The 23,384-nt window shown below is 40.7% G+C and overlaps 1 protein-coding gene across 3 annotated transcripts in view; it reads left to right on the top strand.

Annotated features, from left to right (window-relative positions):
* The window catches only part of LOC311220830 (kinesin-like protein KIF2A), a gene marked incomplete at both ends in the record, with an annotated part of 102,140 nt that overhangs the window by 58,258 nt on the left and 20,498 nt on the right, over positions 1-23,384 (top strand). For all 3 annotated transcript variants that reach the window (XM_084304473.1, XM_084304472.1, XM_084304471.1), the window contains 7 exons: positions 2,169-2,331; positions 6,307-6,397; positions 6,541-6,604; positions 6,995-7,086; positions 7,327-7,469; positions 8,326-8,530; positions 17,343-17,453. In XM_084304473.1, coding sequence (XP_084160599.1) covers positions 2,169-2,331; positions 6,307-6,397; positions 6,541-6,604; positions 6,995-7,086; positions 7,327-7,469; positions 8,326-8,530; positions 17,343-17,453 — 869 coding nt within the window. The remainder of the gene's footprint in view (positions 1-2,168; positions 2,332-6,306; positions 6,398-6,540; positions 6,605-6,994; positions 7,087-7,326; positions 7,470-8,325; positions 8,531-17,342; positions 17,454-23,384) is intronic.

Raw genomic sequence — 23,384 nt, 5'->3', positions numbered from 1 at the left:
GCAGTTCAATTTCTGTTTTAGCATTGGAAGTTATCTGTAATAAAATATGACTTAGAAATCTGATACATTTGGGGAAGAACATTACCTTCTACCTGCACAGAAGATGGACAAAGTGAAATTATAGTAAATGAAAGCAAGATGTCATGAAGCATAAGTTGGAATACAGAAGTGAGATATGATTCTATGCAAGTTGCATACCTTGGGTATTAGTGGTTAGGAGCTATTAAGAAAATATTTCTGAGGAGTTTGTAGGAAGATGAGCATCTGAGTAAAAATGAGGTTGGCACTAAAATTATTTTTTATTTTTAAAAATAAGATATAATAAAAAGGTATTAATGAAATAATCTGTGCTGGGGAGGAACTGTGAAGATAATCCATTACCCCCATGATACAATTTTCTGAAAACGTACTTTATTTCTGAGACTTCATAAGAAGCAGTATGCCACATTTTAAAATTGAAGAGTATGAAAGAATCAGAGATATTAGTATGTAACCCTCCGAAGGGGGGGGGAGGGGGTTGTTTCCTTTATTATTACAATAATAACACATCAAAATATTACCTTTCCTTCTTCATGTTCTGTATTTTGAAATTCTGTAAGGTGTTCAAATCGTTTAATAGAAATCAAGTGTAAAAATCAATTTCTGTCAGTCTCATGCACATGCAAAATCATCACCAAAGACTTCAGGTGTTCTCAGCACCAATCATTTTGTGGATTGACTTTGCAGGAAGTAGGGCTTCAGACTGATATTATAAGATTTTATTTCAGTGGCATATATTTAGAATTGGGAAATGTATGGTGGGTTTCTGAAACACTACTCCAAATTTTCATCAGCAAGTAATACAGGTTGTTATAACAAATAGCTGGGAGTTATAACAAATAGCAGGTAAATGTCTTATTCCAAACAATTTTTTAAGAAATATCAGCTTTTGATTGCTTTAACTAAAAAGCTTTTTCTGTAAATAAGTTACTTTCTTTCATATATTCCTTTTCACCACTGTTCTTTATTTCTTCTCTGTGATTATTGAAGAATAATTGCATTTAATTTTATTGCAGTGCAGTTGAAATTTTGATTATATTGTGACTTGAATGCATACTGGTGTTAGTGTGTAACATCATACAATGGTAACCATTGTGCTGTTTGATCAGTATGTTGAAAAGATTTCTGATGAAAAGATTTCTGATTGAAAAAGATTTCTGATGAAAAGATTTCTGATTGTATAAAGGTACATCTAATTCTTGAACTGCATGGCTTAAGAAATTTTGCATATATATTCAAGTAGGACACATTAGTGATCTTGACCGTACACACAAAGGATCTTTATTTTTGTGCATATCATGGATCTCTGGGTTCTCTGTATTTTGCTGACTCATATCTCCTACAAGTAGCTATAAATTGTAGTGCTGTTTAGTAATTATAACCTGGGAACTCTCAACTGAAATCACTTCTAGATGGCTTTTGTTCTTTCCCAGTGATAGGGAGCATCATTAGCATTTTCAACTTTTTCTGCTTACAAGATTATTTTTAGAAAGGATTTTACTCTAGAGAAATTCTATATTAAAAACGTGAACATTAGATTCCAGAAGGAATATACAAATGGAAATCTCCATGTAGAATGAAAGCAGTATTTTCCTTTTTGGAAACTGTGAAAGCATTATTATAACTTTAGGATTTAAGGAAAATAAAAAGATAAAATTTTAAAATAAAGAAAATTATTCTAAGGATGTTAATTTCTTTGTTTTTTAAGTTGGACAGTCCAAGCGGTAGTAGACTACAGCGTCCAGTTTCTCCAGTAGAGAAGTTATTTATAATAACTCACAGGATATGGCAGTAATCTATAAAAGAGTTCATAAGCCCCAGGAAAAGAAATCCATGGAAAGTGTAATTATAGAATACATAACAAGCTAAAATAAATGATCTCTGGTTTTCTAATCAACTTTGTAACATCTTTCTTTAATTTCTAGCTGTTGGTAGAATAGGATGATTAGACTTCCAAAATGAAATCTGTTACTTAGTAGATTATTAACTAGGTATCAGAAGCCCAAGTTCATTGCACTGTTGTTACTTGGAGGAGCTGTGTTATCTGAGATGTTATAGGAGTGTAAACAATGAAAAAAAAATTAAAAAGATGTGTGTCTAGATAAATATATATTTCACTTATTTTGTAGAAACTTTAACGAAAGACCTTGATGTAATAACAATTCCTAGTAAAGATGTTGTGATGGTACATGAGCCAAAACAAAAGGTGGATTTAACAAGGTACCTAGAAAACCAAACTTTTCGTTTTGATTATGCCTTTGATGACACGGCTCCTAATGAAATGGTTTACAGGTATGTGTATATGCTTTTTTTTTTTTTTTTTTTTGGCAAATCAAATCTTTTTTCTCATTTATCTCCCATGTCAGTAACTGTGGGCTTCCCTTGGTCGTAGACTTGACCCCTATTTTCTGTTTTCAGATATATATATTGCTACCTCCATTCTTTTGTCTGTATACTTATAGTTTAACTGTTTATCCTGAATTTTTAATCTGCAATGTCATCTCCATCTCTGTTGAACTCAGTCCTGCTCTCAGTCCTTCTCTAAGCCATGCCATGCCAGACTCATGTGTATTGCCTGCCTTCTCAGACTGAATATTTGGAAAACTATATTGCCACTCCATCTGCCACAGCATTATTTTCTTATTGATTAGTATGTATGCAGCACATGGGGCATGCTTTTGGTCTTCAGGAAACTTGAATATCCAAATAGATTGCAGTTTGGATATAAAATAATTAACTGATGGAAATAAATCAAAAAAAGGTTGGAGAAAAGTACCAACAAACAAGAGCAACATTTTTCATATTGCTAAGATTCCTGAGCTAATTTGTCTGTTGCAAGAAATCTAGCTCATGTAACATGGACCTACATGGGAGCTAATTTATCTTGCTCAAAGTGCTGTAGCTTTCTGATTTTAAAAGCAACATCAACAAAAACACACAGCCCCAAGATATTTGGATCTCCTTTTTTTTTTCCTTTATTCTTTTATTTCACAGAATAATGCACACAGCACTTTGAAAAACTTATTTAGAAGTAACTGTCTTGTACCAGTCACTGAATGGATTAGATAAAATAGCAAGCAAGGTCAGACAGCACGGTAGGTCATAATTTTGGAATGCAGTGTAAATATAGTGAAACTTTTTGCAAGGAATATTGATATTAGAAAGGAATTTGATGAAAATAACTTTCCTTATGCTTTGAAAATGCTTCCCATAACCTTAAGGAGTAGTAACAGAAATATTTTAATTCTTGTTTTTAATCCAAAAGCTAAGAAGTGAAAGTTGGCATTGTAGCCTGATTGATGCTGGATGCTAACATGCTGTTGGTAGATAAGAGAAAATACAAAGTAAAAGATTTGTTAAAAGGCCTTGAAAATGAAAATTTGTGTCTTATGCTTGATATAATTAGAATGAGAGCAAAAGGCAAATCAGTTTAGTCACAGAATCACAGAATGGGTGGGAGTGAAAGGGACCTCTGAAGATCATCTAGTCCAACCTCCCTGCTGAGCAGGATCACCTAGAGCACGTTGCGCAGGATGGCATCCAGGCAGGTTTTGAATATCTCCAGAGAAGGAGACTCCACAACCTCTCTGGGCAATCTGTTCCAGTGCTCTGTCACCCTCACGGTAAAGAAATGCCTTCTCCTATTCATCTGGAACCTCCTGTGCTTCAGTTTGTGCCCGTTGCCTCTCGTCCCATCGCTGGGCACAACTGAAAAGGCTCCATCCTCTTGACAGCCTCCCCTCAGATATTTATATACATTAATGAGGTCTCCCCTCAGTCTTTTCTTTTCCAGGCTAAACAGGCCCAGTTCTCTCAGCCTGTCCTCGAATGACAGGTGCTCCAGTCCTCTAGTCATCTTCATAGCCCTCCTCTGGACTCGCTCCAGTAGTTCTATGTCCCTCTTGTTCTGGGGCGCCCAGAACTGGACACGATACTCCAGACATGGCCTCACCAGGGCCAAGTAGAGGGGGAGGATCACCTCCCTTGACCTGCTGGCAACACTCTTCTGAATGCAGCCCAGGATGCCGTTGGCCTCCTTGGCCACAAGGGCACATTGCTGACTCATGGTCAGCCTGATGTCCACCAGGACTCCCAGGACTCTCTCTGCAGAGCTGCTCTCCAGCAGTCTGTTAGTTTAAGAGACTTTCATTAGTGTAAACTGCAGTAAAGATATGCCCTTGGAGATTTCTCTCTAATGTTTGTCTGTTGGCAGCATCTTTTCTTTCTTTATACAGAAGAGCTGTGGGAGAGCCATCTACCTGGTAATGTGTGCCTCTTGCAATAGATTTCCTCCTGCCTAAGAACCAGTTCTTTAATCTCCATCCTTCCTGTTATTCCTCATTTATCTTTGTGAGCATATCATTTAATCGTGAAAGGTATTTTTGGCATACAACATTACCATATTTTTGTATTAATTTTCTTCTGGATGATTTTTATTAGTTACATAATAAATTAATGGTAATACAATCAAATATTAAAAGATGATTGTATTCATACTGAAATAGTAAGTCTCTGGCCTATGTAGTAGTACAGGCTTTTTTTCCTCCCTCAGATGGTACAATATTGATTATTATTTGAAAGATAGTTTGTTTCAAGTTCTCCTTTAATAACAGAATTGAGAGCAAGAATAGGTATCATACTGGACTCTCATAGCGGGGAAAAAAAATCAATTTTCTTCAGTAAGATAAAATTACTTGCTATATTTCTATACAGAAATACATTTTTCAGTTTGTCTTGGAGAAATCTGCTATTCTTTTTTTTAGTATTTTTATTTTGCCTAAGCTGCTTTTTAAGTATTTTTGAGTCCTTGAACAACAAATCTGAGTTACAAGTTTTCTTTAATATTAAAAACAAAATCATGCTAGCTTGCATGGGTATGCATTTTGAATATTTAAAGGAGAAAAAGAGTTTAAATTTTTGGAAGATCAAGATTGCAAATAATGGTTGTAGTAGAAGGAAATTTGGACTGTTTTGGGCTTGGTACCATTTGGAGTTGAAAACTTTATGAAAAATTGTCTGGATAATATCTTTTAAAATAAGGCAAAATACAATCATAAGTCCCTTTTTTTATAAATCACAGTAAATTATTTCAAACTCAACTAAACAGAGATAATGGAGTATGCTTATTAGGTGGATAAGTTTCTTGAAATTTATATTTCAAATATAAAAAGAACGAACAGAAATATGGAAATATCATCTTGAGAACCAAAGTATATGCTTGGAGGAAATTAAAAAAAAAAAAAGACTAAGGCTGATCAGGAGTCATCTGGTGCATTTCTGATTTAAAAAAAAAAAAAAAAAAAAAAAAAAAGATTATTCTGTTACATTTTGAATAACCCTTGGCTGCTGAACAGGTTGGTTTTTACCCATATTGTTTTTGTAAATTTTGTGTTTGTTGCAAAGTGGAATGATAGGAGCTTGTAACATCTCAGTGTTTCTATAAGCAATCATTCCTTTTTCTGTCATTAAACATATTTTATGAGTAAACACCTGGAGGAAGTTTAGAAAGAGAGACTGTTGCAGAGACTCTTACCATCATTATTTAATAGAGATAACACTCCATTAGGTTACCCTTTGATTTTTGAGATTTTCATGAAGTAACGTTGATAAGCAGATAGAAGTAGGAGCAATAACTCTATGTGTTTTTTTAAAGTAGAAGTTAATGCTTTAAAATAGAAAAATGATACTTTGGGAAAATATTTTTGACATATCAAATAATACCTCAGGGGTCACTAGATTATTCTGATGAGCTTGGTTATATGTTTTCTTTATCCTTTTCTTAGTGTATGTATGTTCTCAAGATATTAAGAAATGCAATGTTGTTTTGGCCACCTATCTTAGAAAATTAATCTTAAAAGCTGTTTTGAAAAGGAAAAAAAGAAAAAAAAAAGTAGTATTGGCAAAACCTAAATATCTATTCTACTGTCCTTGTTCTGTATCTTCTAATGTGATGTCCTTTAGGTTCTTTAGGGAACTACAGACTCCATGTAGTAAGCTGTGTTGTGTTGCATTATTAAAACAAGTTTTTTGTTTGTTTTTGTTGTTGTTGTTAAATAAATGGGAGACACCTTGTAGCTTTTGTTTAATTGTTTAGGGTATTTTAATGCCTTAGAGCTGTGTTAGCCTCTTTGGTTCAGGAATTAATTTGGAGATGTTCTTTGACCTCTCAAAGTACAGAACCAGTTTTGTCACTTATGGCCACTACCACATGGACACTATACATTTTAAAGTATTTCAGCTTTTCCGTACTGTGTTTTTGCATTTAAGGTTTACAGCTCGACCATTAGTGGAGACCATATTTGAAAAGGGAATGGCCACCTGTTTTGCATATGGGCAAACAGGAAGTGGAAAAACCCATGTAAGTATTTCTTCTACACATCAACAATACACTTAATTAAATTTTAATAAGTTACAAATATGTAAGCTACAGATTTGTGATTTTTATTGTGTATTTTTTGTGTATTTTTTGTGTGGTTTTTTATTTTATTTTTTTTTATTTAGACTATGGGTGGTGACTTTTCAGGAAAGAACCAAGACTGTTCAAAAGGAATATATGCACTTGCAGGTGAGACTTTATTGGTCTGTTGGCTTTTTACAAATTAATTGAGGTCAATACATTTTTGACTCCCTATTATACAGACATAATAGTCTACGTATTTTGCATTACAGTGGAGCTTTAGTAACATAAAAAGTAGTTTCTAGATGTGTAGTCTTTACATGGTAAAGTAAATGTATATATAGATTAATTTAAAAATATAATAAAACTGATGATTGAGTTTATCATTTGGGGTCTTCTTCATCTTCCAACGGCAGTTTAAACTTCAGTGTTTTAGACTTCTTTGACTGACCATATCTGTTATACTTGCAAATTATGAGATGCTGTATAATGTACTATTAATATATTAACAGGTTTATGCTAACTAGATTTCTTTTTATTTTGGAAATATATTCACAGCTCGAGATGTCTTTTTAATGCTAAAGAAGCCAAACTATAAGAAGTTAGAACTTCAAGTGTATGCAACATTTTTTGAGATTTATAGTGGTAAGGTAAGTACCAGATCTTTTTCTGAGGAAGTGTTTTTTCACAAACAAGACTGTGATCTTGTTACATAGATTTTTTTCCTTTTTTGTACCAAAAGCTTTATTTCAAATAATTCTTTACACTTCTCTTCCAATCATATTTTTGCATGGGATGCTTTGCATATTTTGATATGGAATTTGAAACAAGTGTCTTTTAAAACTCCTCTTTAATTGTTCTGTTCCCCCCCCACACCCCCACCCTCCAAGGTCTTTGACTTGTTGAACAGGAAGACAAAATTAAGAGTGTTAGAAGATGGTAAACAGCAAGTCCAGGTGGTGGGATTACAGGAACGGGAAGTCAAATGTGTTGAAGATGTTCTTAAGTTTATTGAAATAGGCAACAGCTGCAGGTATCTCCCATAGCTTCTACAAGCTTTTCATTGTAAATTAAAGAATGATAACATCTCTTGATTTTTTTTTGTCTCTTCATATCGATGGCTTTTTATTATGCAGTGTGCTTTCTTGATGGTGTTGGCTGCAAATAATAAATCTGCTTGCCTTTTGAATTAAGAGTTTCTCTGTCTCCTAGAGAGAAATAAGAACTGATTTTTCTACAGGATATGAACTGCATGCATTTATGTAACCACTTTACTGGCTTAAATTCACATTGTTTATAATCTGGAATACTACCAGATGTTTTGTTCTAAAAAGGCCTTATACATAGTAACAGAGGTTAAGCATGAAACTTTTTTTTTATTTTTCAGCTTCATTGTTTTTAAAATTAGCCTTTTGCATGGACTGCTGCCTCATCAGACAAAAATGCAATCAGCATTTTATGTGTAAGCTTTCTGATGATCTGAAATCTTTGAAAATCTTGTTATTCTTGTTTTTAATGTTTAGATGAGGCCCTGAGCAACTTGATCTAGTGGGTGGCATCCCTTCCTATGGCAGGGGGGTTGGAACTAGATGATCTATGAGGTCCCTTCCAACCCAAGCCATTCTATGATTCTATGATTAATGGGAAGGTAAAATATTATAAATTTTCCATTTATGTTTGAAGAGATGGAAACAGGTATAACTGTACTGTGTACATCAGATTATTAGGGTTATATCTCAAGTGTCCATCAATATGTTAGACACAGTCAACATATGTAAGAAGATACAGGACACTGCTCTGAAAAAAATAGTGTTCTGAGGGTAGTGTGTTTAACATGTATGGTCCTTCAGATCTTCATATGTCTTGCCCTTCTCTCCTTTTGTTCAAAGGACATCTGGTCAGACATCTGCAAATGCACACTCATCTCGAAGCCATGCAGTGTTTCAGATTATTCTCCGAAGGAAAGGGAAATTGCATGGTAAATTTTCTCTGATTGATTTGGCTGGAAATGAAAGAGGAGCAGATACTTCCAGTGCAGACAGACAGACACGGCTGGAAGGTGCTGAAATTAACAAGAGCCTTTTAGCACTCAAGGTAACTGAAATGTTTCCACTGAGTTTGTGTAAGTGGAAACCTTCTACATATAATAGCAATGACTATTAAAACGAGTGTTTCTGCAGGCTTTGCTTGTCTACATTGTCTACTGATGTGACAGGTAAAATAATGTATTGATTTTTCCTTTAAATGCCTGAAGGAACATCTGGTAATTACCAAGTAGAAACATTGTGGTATCAACTGGAGCCATTTGCTGAGGCGATCGGCTCCGGGGCAGACGTGTTCTGCAGCGGAGCAGGGGACCGAGGCGGGCAGGGCTTTTTGTCCGGCATCGAGGCCACTCGGGGGAGCCGCCGGGACCCGGCTGTCCTCGCGAGGGAGGCTGACGAGGCGAGGGCGGAGCCAGCAGCGCCCCCTCCCAGGCTGTTTAAAAGTTGCCCCTAGGGAGCGCGAGCGACCAGGAGCGCGGCGACCAGGACGGGCAAACAGGGCGTGGCAGTTTGCGCGGGCAGGGCAAGCGGGGGGCCCATTGTCGCTCTTTTGCAGCTGCCTCTCCCTTCGGTGCTTGTAACCTGCTTGCGTAGAACCTGACCATGGTATCGACCAGGCAGAAAACCGTGGCCTCCGCATCTCGTGCGGCATCTCCAGCCACGGTCGCCAGTGTGGCTACTCAGACGGAGGGCTCGGGGAAACACGCAGCCGTCCAGGTCCTGGGCTGCAGAGTGTGCCCCAGCCTTCTGTCGGTCTCCGACAGCAGTGGTGGGTATGCCTGTGGGAGGTGTGCCCAGGTTGAAGAACTGCTCAGCCAGGTAGCGGAGCTCCGGGAGGAGGTGAACAGGCTCAGGAGCATCAGGGAATCAGAGAGGGAAATTGACTGGTGGAGGTGCACTCTACCCTCTCTGAGGCAGGCTCACGAGACTGCCACGGCACAGGCGTCTCCTGTTACGCAGAAGACGGAGGTTCCCTCCTCCGGCCAGGCAGCGGGAGGAGACCTAGATCAAGGGGGGGAATGGAGGCAGGTGCCTATTCGGGGTGGTAGGCGAGCCCTCTCTCTGCCCACCTCACCTTCTCATCTACCCTTAAATAATCGATATGAAGGACTAGAGCAAGACAATCTAAATGACAAAGTAGACAAACACCCGTCCCAGTTGGAGGGGGCGCCTAAGACAATGCGACCTACATGTCGCATTGCCACATCATCCTTCAAAAAAGAAAGAAGGGCTATTGTTATGGGGGGCTCCCTCCTGAAAGGGACAGAGGGACCGATATGCCGACCGGACCCAACCCGCAGAGAAGTCTGTTGCCTCCCTGGGGCTCGGGTGAGAGACTTTGCCAAGAAAGTCAAGCGCCTGGTACGGCCCACTGACTACTACCCGCTACTGGTCTTTCAGGCTGGTAGCGATGAAGTAGCAACGAGAAGTCCGAAGGCGATCAAAAGAGACTTTAGGGATTTGGGGCGACTACTTAGAGGATCAGGGGCGCAGGTGGTGTTTGCCTCTGTCCTTCCGATAGGGGGGATCGAAGCTGAAAGACGTACTGTTCACATAAACTCGTGGCTTCGAGACTGGTGTGACCGGCAGAATTTCGGTTTCTTTGATCATGGGAAGGTCTATGCTACACCGGGCCTGATGGCACCGGATGGGATGCGCCTCTCTCGGAGAGGGGTAAGGATCTTTGGTCAGGAGTTGGCAGGGCTGATAGATAGGGCTTTAAACTAGAGTCGAAGGGGGAAGGGGCTAAAACCAGGCACGCCGGTGAAGACCTAAGGGATGGTACGCTAGAATCAGAGGGGCTGTGTGCCAGTGAGGTCCTTTGGTCAGATCCACAAGGTGCTGAGTGTAAGGAGACGCACTTGAAATGCTTTTACACAAACGCACACAGTATGAGGAATAAAATAGATGAGCTAGAAGTCCTGGCCCAGTCCCGCAACTACGACATCATCGGCATAAGCGAAACCTGGTGGGATGAGTCCTGTGGCTGGGGTGTTGCGATAGATGGTTACAGGCTCTTCAGGAGGGACAGGCAGGGTAGGCGAGGTGGTGGGGTGGCGATGTATGTGAAGCAGGGGCTGGAGTGTGTGGAACTTCGGGTCGGCGATGGCAAAGTTGAGAGCCTCTGGGTAAGGATCAAGGGACGAACGAATAAAGGGGATGTCGTTGTGGGAGTCTATTACAGACCGCCTGGCCAGGACGATAGCGCCGATAAATTATTCTTTACAGAACTAAGAGAGGCCTCGAGATTAACTCCCCTTGTCCTTATGGGGGACTTCAACTTGCCGGACGTTAACTGGGAGTGCCACACGGCTGACACGAGCAAGTCCAGGAGGTTCATGAAGCACCTAGATGATAACTTCTTGGTGCAGGTGCTAACGGAGCCAACTAGGAAAGGTGCCCTCCTAGACCTGTTGCTAGAAAACAGAGAGGGTCTGGTGGGAGATGTGGTGATTGGTGGCCGCCTCGGTCATAGCGACCATGAAGTGGTTGAGTTCAAAATTTATGGTGGCAGAAGGAAAAGTGCCACCAAAACCTCATCCCTAGATATGGGGAAAGCGGACTTCAGGCTGCTCAGGGAACTAGTCAGCAAGGTCCCCTGGGAAACTGCTCTTGAAGGCCTCGATGTCCACCAGTGCTGGTCACTCTTTAAGCGATGCCTCCTAGAAGCACAAGATAAGGCAATTCCAAAATATCGCAAGTCAGGCAGGCGGGGAAGGAGGCCGGCGTGGCTGACCAGGAATGTTCTAATGGAGATTAGGCGGAAACAGAGAGTGTTTCGCTACTGGAAGGAGGGCCAGGCGTCATGGAAAGAATACAGGGATGCTGTTCATGTTTGTAGGGAGAAAGTTCGAGTGGCCAAAGCACAGCTAGAGTTGAAGCTGGCTGTGTCTGTGAGAGAAAATAAAAAGGGTTTTTTTAGATATGTAAATGGAAAAAGGAGAAAAGAATACATAGGGCCGCTCCTTGATAGGGAAGGTCTCCTCACAGACGATGACGTAGGCAAAGCAGAGACGCTTAACGCCTTCTTTGCCTCTGTCTTCAATGCCGATGATGGGCTTCGGGACCCAGGGTGTCCTGAGCTGGAGGGCCGGGACGGTGGGGATGACAAACTCCCAACTGACCCTGAACGTGTGCGGGATTTGCTACTCCACCTGGATCCCTACAAGTCCATGGGTCCGGATGGGATTCATCCCCGGGTGCTGAAAGAGCTGGCGGATGTCATCGCGGAACCTCTTTCAATTATTTTTCAACGATCCTGGGAATTTGGAGAGGTCCCGGTAGACTGGAAGCTGGCAAATGTTGTGCCAATTTTCAAGAAGGGTCAGAAAGAAGACCCTAGCAATTACAGGCCTGTCAGTCTCACGTCAGTGCCTGGTAAAGTCATGGAGAAGTTGGTTCTTGGTCTTATTGAGGCGCACCTGGGGGACAAAGCAGTCATTGGTCCCAGCCAGCATGGGTTTGTGAAGGGTAGGTCCTGCCTAACTAACCTGATTTCCTTTTATGATAAGATCACCCGTATGGTGGACCAAGGGAAACCAGCTGATGTGATTTTTTTGGACTTCAGCAAGGCTTTTGACACGGTTTCCCATAGGATCCTACTGGACAAAATGTCCACCATACAGCTAAATAAAAACATCATACGATGGGTGAGCAATTGGCTAACAGGCAGGGCCCAAAGGGTTATGGTAAATGGGGCTGTGTCAGGCTGGCGGGCGGTCACCAGTGGGGTCCCTCAAGGCTCCATTTTAGGGCCGGTACTTTTCAATATTTTTATAAACGATCTGGATGTAGGAATAGAGGGTATTTTGAGTAAGTTTGCTGATGACACCAAACTTGGAGGAGTTGTGGACTCAAATGAGGGCGTAAAGGCCTTACAGAGGGATCTGGACAGGTTGGAGAGCTGGGCGATCACCAACCGCATGAAGTTCAATAAGAGCAAGTGCCGGGTCCTGCACCTGGGACGGGGAAACCCTGGCTGCATGTACAGACTGGGCGATGAGACGCTGGAGAGCAGCCTAGAAGAGAGGGATCTGGGGGTCGTGGTAGACAGCAAGTTGAATATGAGCCAGCAATGTGCCCTGGCAGCCAGGAGGGCCAATCGTGTCCTGGGGTGCATCAAGCACGGCATCGCTAGTAGGTCAAGGGAGGTGATTGTCCCGCTCTACTCTGCGCTGGTGCAGCCTCACCTCGAGTACTGTGTGCAGTTCTGGGCACCACAGTATAAAAAGGACATGAAACTGTTGGAAAGTGTCCAGAGGAGGGCTACGAAGATGGTGAAAGGCCTGGAGGGGAAGACGTACGAGGAACGGCTGAGGTCACTGGGCCTGTTCAGCCTGGAGAAGAGGAGGCTGAGGGGAGACCTCATCACAGTCTACAACTTCCTCGTAAGGGGGTGTCGAGAGGCAGGAGACCTTTTCTCCATTAACACTAGTGACAGGACCCGCGGGAACGGGGTTAAGCTGAGGCAGGGGAAATTTAGGCTGGACGTCAGCATGCAGCAATTGCAGGGGAAGCAGGCGATCAGGCGATCAGGCCCAGTCAGCATGGCTTTATGAAAGGCCAGGTCATGCCTGACGAACCTGATCTCCTTCTATGACAGAGTGACGCGCTGGGTGGATGAGGGAAAGGCTGTGGATGTGGTCTACCTTGACTTCAGCAAGGCTTTTGACACCGTCTCCCACAGCATTCTCCTCAAGAAACTGGCTGCTCTTGGCTTGGACTGGCGCACGCTTCATTGGGTTAGAAACTGGCTGGATAGCCGGGCCCAAAGAGTCGTGGTGAATGGAGCCAAGTCCAGTTGGAGGCCAGTCACTAGTGGCGTCCCCCAGGGCTCGGTGCTGGGGCCGGTCCTCTTTAATATCTTCATCGATGATCTGGACGAGGGCATCGAGTGCACCCTCAGTAAGTTCGCAGATGACACCAAGTTAGGTGCGTGTGTCGATCTGCTCGAGGGTAGGAAAGCTCTGCAGGAGGATCTGGATAGGCTGCACCGATGGGCTGAGGTCAACTGCATGAAGTTCAACAAGGCCAAGTGCCGGGTCCTGCACCTTGGGCGCAATAACCCCAAGCAGAGCTACAGACTGGGAGAGGAATGTTTGGAGAGCTGCCAGGCAGAGAAGGACCTGGGAGTGATGGTGGATAGTCGGCTGAATATGAGCCAGCAGTGTGCTCAGGTAGCCAAGAAGGCCAACGGCATCCTGGCTTGTATCAGGAACAGCGTGACCAGCAGGGCGAGGGAGGTGATCGTCCCCCTGTACTCAGCTCTGGTGAGGCCGCACCTCGAGTACTGTGTTCAGTTTTGGGCCCCTCGCTACAAGAAGGACATCGAGGTGCTTGAGCGGGTGCAGAGAAGGGCGACGAAGCTGGTGAGGGGCCTGAAGAACAAGTCCTACGAGGAGCGGCTGAGGGAGCTGGGCTTGTTCAGCCTGGAGAAGAGGAGGCTCAGGGGTGACCTTATCGCTCTTTTTAGGTACCTCAAGGGAGGCTGTAGCGAGGTGGGGGTTGGCCTGTTCTCCCACGTGCCTGGTGACAGGACGAGGGGGAATGGGCTTAAGTTGAGCCAGGGGAGTTTTAGGTTAGATGTTAGGAAGAACTTCTTCACTGAAAGGGTTGTTAGACATTGGAACAGGCTGCCCAGGGAAGTGGTGGAGTCACCATCCCTGGAAGTCTTCAAAAGACGTTTAGATGTAGAGCTTAGGGATATGGTTTAGTGGAGGGCTGTTAGCGTTAGGTTGGAGGTTGGACTCGATGACCTTGAGGTCTCTTCCAACCTAGAAATTCTGTGATTCTGTGATTCTGTCAGGAGGGGGTTCTTCACAGAGAGGGTGGTTGCACACTGGAACAGGCTCCCCAGGGAAGTGGTCACTGCACCGAGCCTGTCTGAATTTAAGAAGAGATTGGACTGTGAACTTAGGCACATGGTCTGAACTTTTGGGTAGACCTGTGCGGTGTCAAGAGTTGGACTTGATGATCCTTAAGGGTCCCTTCCAACTCAGGATATTCTATGATTCTATGATTCTAACTTTCATGTAGTTTAAAAATAAAAATAAATCCCAGTTCTTGAATGTGAAGACTTTTCTGATAAACACCTAAATGGGGATGAGAGTTAACTTACTTTGGTACTCAGGGTCTGAAATACTAACTGGAAATATTCTTTCTGATCTCAGTGTGTGTACATGTGTTTATTTATATATGTATATATATTTAGAAAATATATATAAAAAAACCTCTATGACATATTTATTTACTGCTGTTAATTAATTCACTGAAAACAACACAACAGCAATATATCCAGAAAAGTAACAAATAGATTCAATTAACCCTTGAAAATTGGGATCCATTTTTGATAGCTCTTCATAACAAATTGTCTGATACAGTTGCTTTATAGATTTTCATACATTAATCCAGAAAACATCAAGAGAGCTAAGAAATATCATGTAAATATTAAATGTGCTTTGTGCTTGTGTGTGTGTGCTTTATAATGTTCTGAAGAGGTTCGGTCTAAATAGTGAAAATGATTATTTGGTCTCAGTTGGGGAAACAGTAATTTTGAATGTCCTAGAACTTATCTCTATTGTTGGTTAGCTTTGCTTAGGTTTAGTACTCTCTGCACTAGTACTGTGCTTTTATATAAAGAATCTAAACCCAAAGTCTCTGTGCTTATTGTATTATCCCCAATATAAACTTGAGAGAAGACTTTTATCTGCCTGTAAGTAGATCCCACAGAACACCACAAAATTGTAATGTGCCATTACAAAATTGTATGGCATGTAGAAAAATTTGAAGCAGCAGTTCCAAAACTGTGTCCTGTTTTCATTTCACATCTAAATAAATAATGCAAGCAACATTGTGTTGACTTTTATCACTTTTTTTTCACGTGTATTTAATTTACTTGCTGATTTTGTGTTGGTTAGTATCTTCAGTGCAATACTCATACAAACATTTTTTTCATACAACTCATCTTTTTAATTATAGTGAGAAGTTCTGCTGCTGCTGTACTGGTGGTTGTGATCTAAATTATATGGAGAAGGGGAAATAAAAATAAGTGGAGGTCTTGCAGAGGTCTAAACAGCAGTACGATAAGATATAACTGTTTAACAATGATGATAATTTTCCATTTTTCATCTATCTCCAAAATCATTACACAGCTTTTTCCATTTAATTTCAACTTGAAAATAACGTCAAAGCTTTTGAATATAAACTAGTATGTTCTGAAGAGTAGCCTTTGGTGCTAATCCAAGACTTGCTACTCACATGTGGATGTCAGTCCTGTCTTAACCCACTCAGGTTTTTGGTAAAAGAAGTTATTTTTATAATGTCTCTACATGGAATTAGTGTTGTCATCTTGTTACCTGGTTTACTGAGCTGTGATGAAAAGAAAAACTAGTTGAAAACTCTATTAATTTAGAAGCTGGCAGTGTCCTCCCATAATCGTTTTACTATTAAGGAGACAATACAATTCTAATTTTTCCAGGAGTGAGCAAACTAAAAATCATTACAGTAAATTAAAATATCATAATGAAACATGTTGGTTGCCATGCCTGCAATTCAACGTATACGTTTGTTACTGTTTTTAGTTTGTAATGTCACACATTAAAAATCTGTTGTCCCTCTTTCTGTCTAATCTACTTTTTTCTTTATGTAAGTATAGTAGTAATGTACAAAAATTTCAAAAATTTCAAAGAATGCACTGCCTTGCTCACTTATGTGTATTGAGTTCTTTTAAGCATTTGTAAGTAATATTCGCATTCAACAAGTTTCAGTCTTTCTGTTTACCTGAGCTGTGTCCATTCTATAAAATTCAGCTGGTGAATTTTTAAATAATCACTTTAGTTAAAGCCAATTTGCCATTGTGTTTGTTCTGTTCTGTATCATGGCAGTTTTATTCTGAACCCTTTTTTAGTTCTGTTTTATGCTGTTTCACAGTTGCAATGTTTTCTTGGATTATCATTCCACGGTTTCTGGCCTGGCTTTTGTAAGAACCTGTTTCTAGGAAACTTCAAAAGCTTAAATTTAAACTTTCTTATGTAAGAAGCAATTTATTAGCAGATTTTTGGACTCTGAGTGGGCAGAAGTGATGTTAAGGTTATAATGATGGTGGATAGTACTCTTATACTGCTGCTACAGTCGCTTCTATAACTTCTATAGTAATTTCATAGTATTTCTGCACAGCATTTCTCACTGGAAGTCTCTAACTAGTTGTAAATATTAGTTTAGGCTCACACTCTTCTTATGAGTGAAAGAAGAGACATTAACCCTGTTTTTTTCACATGATAAATATTTTAAAACAGGAAATTGCTTATGTTTTCAAGTGTCTACTTGACAACATCAATGTAGAGCTATACTTGCTATGTTTGTGACCTGTGGAAGCTTTCAGAAAGTTTGGGCATTGCTGTTTTCATCTGAGCTGTAAAGAAAGTTAGTGGTAGAGCCAGAATCAAAGCTATTGCTTTTAAATGATAGTTAACTAACACGTTACCATTCACATTTCTTCTGTTGGTGGATGATATAGATCATTCAGGCTTCTGCAGCTGATAGTCAGAAATAGTTGTTAGTCTGAAGATATAACATAAACACTGAATTTGTTGTTGGATACAATACATGTAAATATTTTGGATGAGACTGAAAAAGTTTTAGGTGCCTAAATTCCTTTACAATCCTACCTCTCTACTGAACTTAATGAGAGGTAAAAAGCTTAACACTTCTTGAATCCAAGCTTTAATGTTAAATTAAACATTAACATTGATGTTAGAGGACAGCAACATAAAGCATGTATTATCTGATTTTTGAATTTCATTTGTATTATGCGTTTTTCTCTAACATGGGGTGAATAAATATCAATCTCTTTGTTCTTTCAGGAGTGCATTAGAGCCTTAGGCCGAAATAAACCTCATACACCATTCAGAGCAAGTAAGCTTACTCAGGTGTTAAGAGATTCGTTCATAGGAGAAAACTCCCGTACCTGTATGGTAAGTTTGTTTAGTTAACTGTATGTTTTAACAATTACAAAGAAAAAAGAATCTAGGAATACAGGATATTATGTTAAGAACTGGTCACTCACTGCTGGCAATCTGTTAAGCTTAAAATAAGAAAAGAAGGAGAGAAAAATAAAAAACAATATATTTGGAGGGAGTCTTTCAGAAGAAGTGTCTCAAATAATTTTCTCCCTCCTCTACTTTTTATTGGCCTTTCTTATTGTTCTTCTTTTTTAGTTAGGCACCTAGATGGAAACACTTCTAGACTAGTGTTGTTGGGTTTTTATTGTTTGTTGGTTTTAATGTCTTAATTGTATGAGAGTATTGTTTGTTGAATCGTAATTTTGCAAAAGATGGTGTAAACTGGAAGTATACTGACGAGTCTTTAAATGACAAAGGCAAATTTAGAGTTGGTATCAAAGGCATCAGAATATGCTTTAGGCTGTTGAGGGGACCATAGCTGAGATAGGTGGGATGAATAGTTTTGTATTTTTATAAGCGTGCATTTGCATTGGTCTGAAAAACGGAATTCTTCTGTTAGGTAGAAAAGACAGATAAAAGCATTGATTTCCAGTGTTTTTACTTGTCCAGCCATAACATTCTACCCTTATGGAAATGCAAACTCTCTATGGTGAATGCTGTTAGGCTTGTTTGTATTACTTTTCACAGACTCCTTGGAATTAGTCTACAGGCCACAGAAATCTGCAGACTCACAGCATGAAAACCATGATGTTAGGGCAGCCTAGCTGCTAGGTATGGTTCTAGTTTGAAAATTGTGGTAAAATAGTATTTTTTTTAATTAATCTTTTATTCTTCTTCAGTTTTCTAATGAAAATACAGGATTGTTTTCTTTCCACTGAGACATGACTTCATAAATTCAGGATCAGAAAGCTAAACTGTGCATCTCTAGCTAATGTATCCACAAAACTGAAGAAAATTTGGAAAGTAAACCTTGTGGGAACTACTCTCTGTACATAGAAGAATTAATATTTGTGAATGTTTCATGAAGTTCTGAAAAATCTGAAGCTTTTTTATTTATTACTTTTCTCATAGAGTTGTAATAATGTTTCCTGTTTTTAATAATGTTTCCTGTTTAAATGCATAAGAATGCCATCAAGAATAACCCATGGTCTATGGGTGTTTAATTCCTGATAAAGTTCATGTTCCTTATTTTATATTCAATATAGTTCTGAATTAAGGAAAAGAATCGCCTCTGAAAGCGAGTGGAAATATGACTGAATTATTTTTCTTGTTTATACAACTACAGTCATATTACAATTAAGAAAATGAACCTACAGTACATCTTTACTATTCTTTGAATTGAGCTCTCACATTTGCAGCACCCATTCCTGCAATAGCTAGATAGATGCAGAAGAAAGCTGCCTGTCTACAGATCTGACAGGTTTCTGAACATTATATATTGAATTGAGGGAAGTGTAGGAGATACTTTAGCCTAGAATTACCTCCAGTTCTTTTCAGTTCCCTGGAAAGAGGAGAGATTTGCACTGCAGTGGCCAAGTGGTGGAAAGAGTAGATAATGGTCAGCAACTTCACCCATCTTCTGGGTCTTCCTTTGCCTCTTGTATCAAGACAATTTATTCAGCCTTTCACTCTGGTATTTACAGCTGTCTCTTTAGCAGGGTGTGCCTGATTTGTAAGCACATTCATATTTAGGTTTTATTTTGTACACTGGCAAAACTTTACTCTCAAAATATACAGGGAAAGAAATGGCAAATCATTATGGTTTATAATAGTTATAGTTGAACGGTCTTTAATTAAATTAAAAAAGTACTTATTCTGAGGGTTCAGTGACTGCTTTTTTGCAGCTGAGATATAATATTAGCTGTGGTGCTTAGAACTTCTAAAATGATTGCAAAATAGTTTAAAAATAAATTGTTTAATTTCAGGTTTCTACAGTTAACTGTAGGGATCACTGATATGTTCTCTAGAATAGGGTCTACTTTATATGAAGTAATATGAAAGCATAGAAGAACTTCATAGGTATAGTAGTGTTTCAATTATTACAAGGTAACACATAGATAATGGTATTATTTACTCCAAAATATTTTAGCCTGTTACAGGCAAAATAAACTAAAGAGATTGCAACAGAGAAATATTATGCCGATTTTGCTTATCAGTGAGGCATTTATTGTAAAGGAATTCCTTAACGAGACAAAGATTTGATCCAATATTCTAATGTGCAAATAGATTAAGACATTTACAAATATGCTAGTATTTTTCAATGTGGAAAGCATATAAAAGGATGGAGTAAAAACTTGTGATTTTAACTTATTAAGAGATTCTTGAAATGTCCTGGTATAAAATATTTTGCCTTTTTCATTTGCTTTCTGACATACTTTCTGACATACTAAGTGGGATGTTCGAATAAAATTTCTTTGGTAATTGGTAACTTGGTAACTTGGAGACTTGAGTGTCCCAAATGGGATGTTGATCCCACTGTAATGGCTTATAAGCAATACTGGTAGGGAGAATGGTGATGGCTGGTCTTAAAGATATTCCTTTCCGTAGTGCAACCTTTTCCATTCTACTCAATTGGATTTACGAATGAGGAAGCGAGCTATGCAGAGGTCAGTCATAGAATCATAGAATGGCATAGGCTTCAAAAATCATAGAATTTTGTTGTGGTTTAACCCAGCAGGCAGCTAAGCACCACACAACCAATCATTCACCCCCCCTGCACCCCAGTGGGATGGCGGAGAGAATCAGTGGGAAAAAAAGTAAAAGATTGTGGGTTGAGATAAAGACAGTTTAATAGGACAGAAAAGGAAGAGAAATAATAATAATAATGATGATAATAATAATAATAATATGCACAAAGCAAGTGATGTGCAATGCAATTGCTCACCACCCGCTGACTGATGCCCAGCTCAGCCCCAAGCAGCAGTCCCTACCCCCTGTAGCCAGCCACCCCATATTAATTGTCCAGCATGACATCACATGGTACAGAACATCCCTTTGGCCAGTTTGGGTCAGCTGTCCTGGTTCTGTCCCCTGCCAACACCTGGGGTGCCCCCAGTCTGCACTGGCAGGGCAGTATGAGAAACTGGAAAGTCTTCGACTTAGTATAAGCACTGCTCTGCAACAATTAAAACATCAGTGTGTTATCAACAGTTCTCACCCTAAATCCAAAAAACAGAACCACACCAACTACTATGAGCAAAATTAACTCTATCCTAGCTGAAACGAGGACAATATCTACCCCTTATTTCATACCATTTATATCATGCTTCGGTCCAACACTTTACAATACATTACAATTAATCACCACTTTTTGTACATATTTATATAGGTATATATATATATATATATATGTATACATATATATATATAAAGTGTCCACTAAGTTTGTTTAGTCTGTGACTGACTTTGGGCTCCCATTTGACACAACAGTCTTTCAGGACAGAAGAGATGGTGTGTAATTTTGGATCAGCTGGACGTCCTTTGCAGGTCCTTTGACCTTAATTTGTTTTATGGCAAAACCAGCCTTCAGAAGGATTTGGAATATTTTCTTCCTTTCTCAAAAGCTTCTTCTCCTGTGTCACCCCACACGATCATGTCATCAATGTACTGCAGGTGTTCAGGAGCTCCTTGGCTCTCTGGCTGATGAATTAGCTTATGGATGGGAATCAGGGAGTCTTGGTGCAATATTGCCACTGGTGAACAGTTGTGGTAGCGATTGGCACCTGCTGTTCTTCGACCCTCAGCAACCCCACAACAGAAGGGTCCTCTGAGAGACCAGGCAAGGTAAACAGCTGCTTAATCTCCTCCCTATTCAAGGCAGCTATGTCAAAAGCCCGCCCTTTGGGGTCCTTAAAGTACCCTCTCCTGAGGTAGTCTATGCCGAGGATGCATGGAGCCTCTGGGCCAGTCACAATGGGATGCTCTTGCCACTCATTCCCAGTTAGACTTACTTCAGCTTCCAGTACAGTTAGCTGTTGGGATCCCCCTGTCACTCCAGAGATAGAGATGAGTTCTGCCCCTTGGTGACCTGATGGCATTAGGGTACACTGTGCGCCTGTGTCCACTAAAGCTTTATATTTCTGCGTTTCCGGTGTGCCAGGCCATCGAATCCACACAGTCCAGTAAACCCGACTGTCCCACTTCTCCCCCTGGCTGGAGGCAGGGCCCCTCTAGTCCTGGTCAAAGTATTCATTACTCTGGAGGACTGCCAGCAATTTTCCCAGAAGACCTCCCCCTTTTGTGATTGTGTTTCCTTGCAACTCATGTACCTGTGTCTCTAGGGTCGAGGTAGATTTTCCATTAGGAGGAAAATTAACTCTGTCCTAGCTAAAACCAGGGCAAGTTTCAACCCCTCTGGTTCTAATTTAAATATACCCTCTTTCAATTTAAAGCCATTCCCCCTTGTCCTATCACTACGTGCCCTTGTAAAAAGTTCCCTCTCCAGCTTTCTTGTAGATCGCCTTTAAGTACTGGAAGGCTGCTGTAAGGTCTCCCTGGATCCTTGTCTTTTCCAGACTGAAAACCTCCAATTTTCTCAGCCTGTCTTTGTAGGAAAGGTGCTCCAGTCCTCTGATCTTCTTTGTGACTCTCCTCTAGATGCACTCAAACAGGTCCATGTCCTTATATTGGAGGCCCCAGAGCTGAATACAGTACTCCAGGTGGGGGTCTCACGAGAGCCGAGTAGAGGGGAAGAATCAACTCCCTTGACCTGCAGTCCGTGCCTCTTTTGATGCAGCCCAGGATATAGCTGGCTTTCTGGGCTGAAAGTGCATATTTCTTTCCAACCCCTACAATTCTGTGATTCTGTCTCTAGGGAACCTGCCTTGACAGGGAGTTTGGACCTGATGATCTCTCAGGGTCTCTTCCAACCCCTACAATTCTGTGATTGCCAGCTCATGTCAAGCTTCTTATCAACCAACACCCCCAGGTCCTTCTCATCAGGGCTGCTCTCTATCCACTCTCCACCCAGTCTGTATATGTGCTTGGGATTGCCCTGGCCCAGATACAGGACCTTGCACTTGGCCTTGTTGAACTTCATGAGGTTGTCTGTCAATCACCTGGAGGTGACTGGTGACATGTTGGCTGTCACCAATCACCTCCTTATTTTCCATATGCCCAAACGTGTTTTCCAGGAGGATCTTCTCCATGATCTTGCCAGGCACAGGGGTGAAACTGACTGGCCTGTGGCTCCCCACATCTTCGTTTTTTCCCTTTTTAAATATGGGGGTTATGTTTCCCCTCTTCCAGTCTGTGGGAACTTCACTAGACTGCCATGACTTCTCAAATATGATGGACAGTGGCTTATCAGCTACATCTGCCAGTTCCCTCAGGACCCACGGATGCATCTCATCAGGTCCCATGGACTTGTGTACCTTTAGATTCCTTAGCTGGTGTTGAACCTGATCTTCTCCTACAGTGGCCAGTTCATCACTCTCCCAGTCCCTGCTCTTTTGCATTCTGGGACTTGGGCTATAGAGCAAACTAGGTCTCTTGCTGGAGAAGACTGAGGCAAAAACGTCATTGAGTCCCTCAGCCTTCTCCATATCCTGGGTGTCCAGATCTCCTGTTTCCTTTGAAAGAGGGCCCACAGTTTCCCTAGCCTTCCTTTTATCACCAATGTACCTATAGAAGCCTGTACCTATAGGCTTCCTTTTTGTGTTAGTTTAGTCAGCAGTTCCTTGTTCATCCATGAACATACCTCCTGATGTTTTTCCTTGACTTTCTCTTTGTTGGGATGCATCCCTCCTGAGCTTGGAGGAGGTCACCCTTGAATAGAGACCAGCTTTCTTGGGCCCCTCTTCCCTCCAGGGCTTTCATAGAATCATTGAATCATAGAATATCCTGAATTGGAAGGGACCCATAAAGGTCATCGAGTCACCTCCTGGCACCACACAGGTCTACCCAAAAATTCAGACCATATAACTAAGAGCACAGTCCAAACAC

Source organism: Netta rufina (genome assembly GCF_964035555.1).
Source record: "Netta rufina genome assembly, chromosome: W".
Classification (NCBI taxonomy): domain Eukaryota; kingdom Metazoa; phylum Chordata; class Aves; order Anseriformes; family Anatidae; genus Netta; species Netta rufina.
Note: the sequence above shows the minus strand (reverse complement) of the source record. Positions and strands in the feature narration are given on the sequence as shown.